At 60.0% G+C, this 1121-nt stretch overlaps 1 protein-coding gene across 1 annotated transcript in view; it reads left to right on the top strand.

Annotated features, from left to right (window-relative positions):
- Window positions 1-1121, top strand: part of Ryr1 (ryanodine receptor 1) — a 123215-nt gene that overhangs the window by 14350 nt on the left and 107744 nt on the right. The window contains exons 12-13 of the mRNA XM_010632870.3: window positions 324-445; window positions 890-1085. Of these exons, the coding sequence (XP_010631172.1) occupies window positions 324-445; window positions 890-1085 (318 nt within the window). The remainder of the gene's footprint in view (window positions 1-323; window positions 446-889; window positions 1086-1121) is intronic.

Below are 1121 nucleotides of genomic sequence, written 5' to 3' on the forward strand. Positions count from 1 at the left end.
TCACGTTGGCTCACAGTTTTAGAGGCTCTAGTCTATGACTGGCTCTTTTGCTTTGGGTGAGGCAGCACATCATTGCAGGTGCATGTGCAAAGTGAAATCACAGAACTCAAGGTCAGGAAGAGAGAGGGAGAGGGAGGGAGAGGGAGGGAGAGGCAAGACAAAGTGTGGGATAGAGGTGAGACAGAGCAGAAAGATGGGGACAGGAGAGAAAGACAGAGGGCTAGAGAGGTGGGGGACATCAGGAGAGCGGGTCTGTAGGGTAGGGCAGCTGTGAGACTGCACTCTAAGTGGAGGTCACGGCCTCTCCGTCTCCCCACACCCAGGCCATGCTGCACCAGGAAGGCCACATGGACGATGCGCTGTCACTGACCCGCTGCCAGCAGGAGGAGTCCCAGGCTGCCCGCATGATCCACAGCACAGCCGGCCTGTACAACCAGTTCATCAGGTAAGCAGCCGCCAGCCTGCAGGCGGACCCCAGGCTCCTGGCATCTGGTACCTAACGGCTTGCATCTCTAGAAGCCCCAGACGTCACAGCCCTGTCTAACATCCCTATGGCCCGTCTCTAAACCCCAGACTTCTGTGCCTTTAACCCCTGATGTGACCTGGACAACCATGATCTTTGACCTCACGCCCCCATCACCTGTCACACCTCAGACACCCAGGCCCTTGGCGGAACCTCCCCAGCCTGACTCCTTCTATGACCCCTGGCGCCCATGTAGAAGCCAGTCCCAGTCAGTCCCAGCTATGGTGTTGGCTGCTGTGTGACCTCAGGCCAAGGCCTTTCTCTTTCTGTTTCAGTCTCCCCTCATAAGGCGGGTTGTCCGTGGGAGGCCTGAGGGCAGATGGACGGTGACTGTCAACTAGAAGCCCCGGGCTGTGTTCTCCGCAGGGGCCTGGACAGCTTCAGCGGGAAGCCAAGGGGCTCAGGGCCACCAGCTGGCTCGGCGCTGCCCATCGAAGGGGTCATCCTGAGCCTGCAGGACCTCATTGGCTACTTCGAGCCGCCCTCGGAGGAGCTGCAGCACGAGGAGAAGCAGAGCAAGCTGCGAAGTCTACGTAACCGCCAGAGCCTCTTCCAGGAGGAGGTAGGGCCCGCTCCGTGGTGGGGCGGGAGGGGCCAG

Source organism: Fukomys damarensis, unplaced genomic scaffold (assembly GCF_012274545.1).
Source record: "Fukomys damarensis isolate Sample0158 unplaced genomic scaffold, DMR_v1.0_HiC HiC_scaffold_19, whole genome shotgun sequence".
Classification (NCBI taxonomy): domain Eukaryota; kingdom Metazoa; phylum Chordata; class Mammalia; order Rodentia; family Bathyergidae; genus Fukomys; species Fukomys damarensis.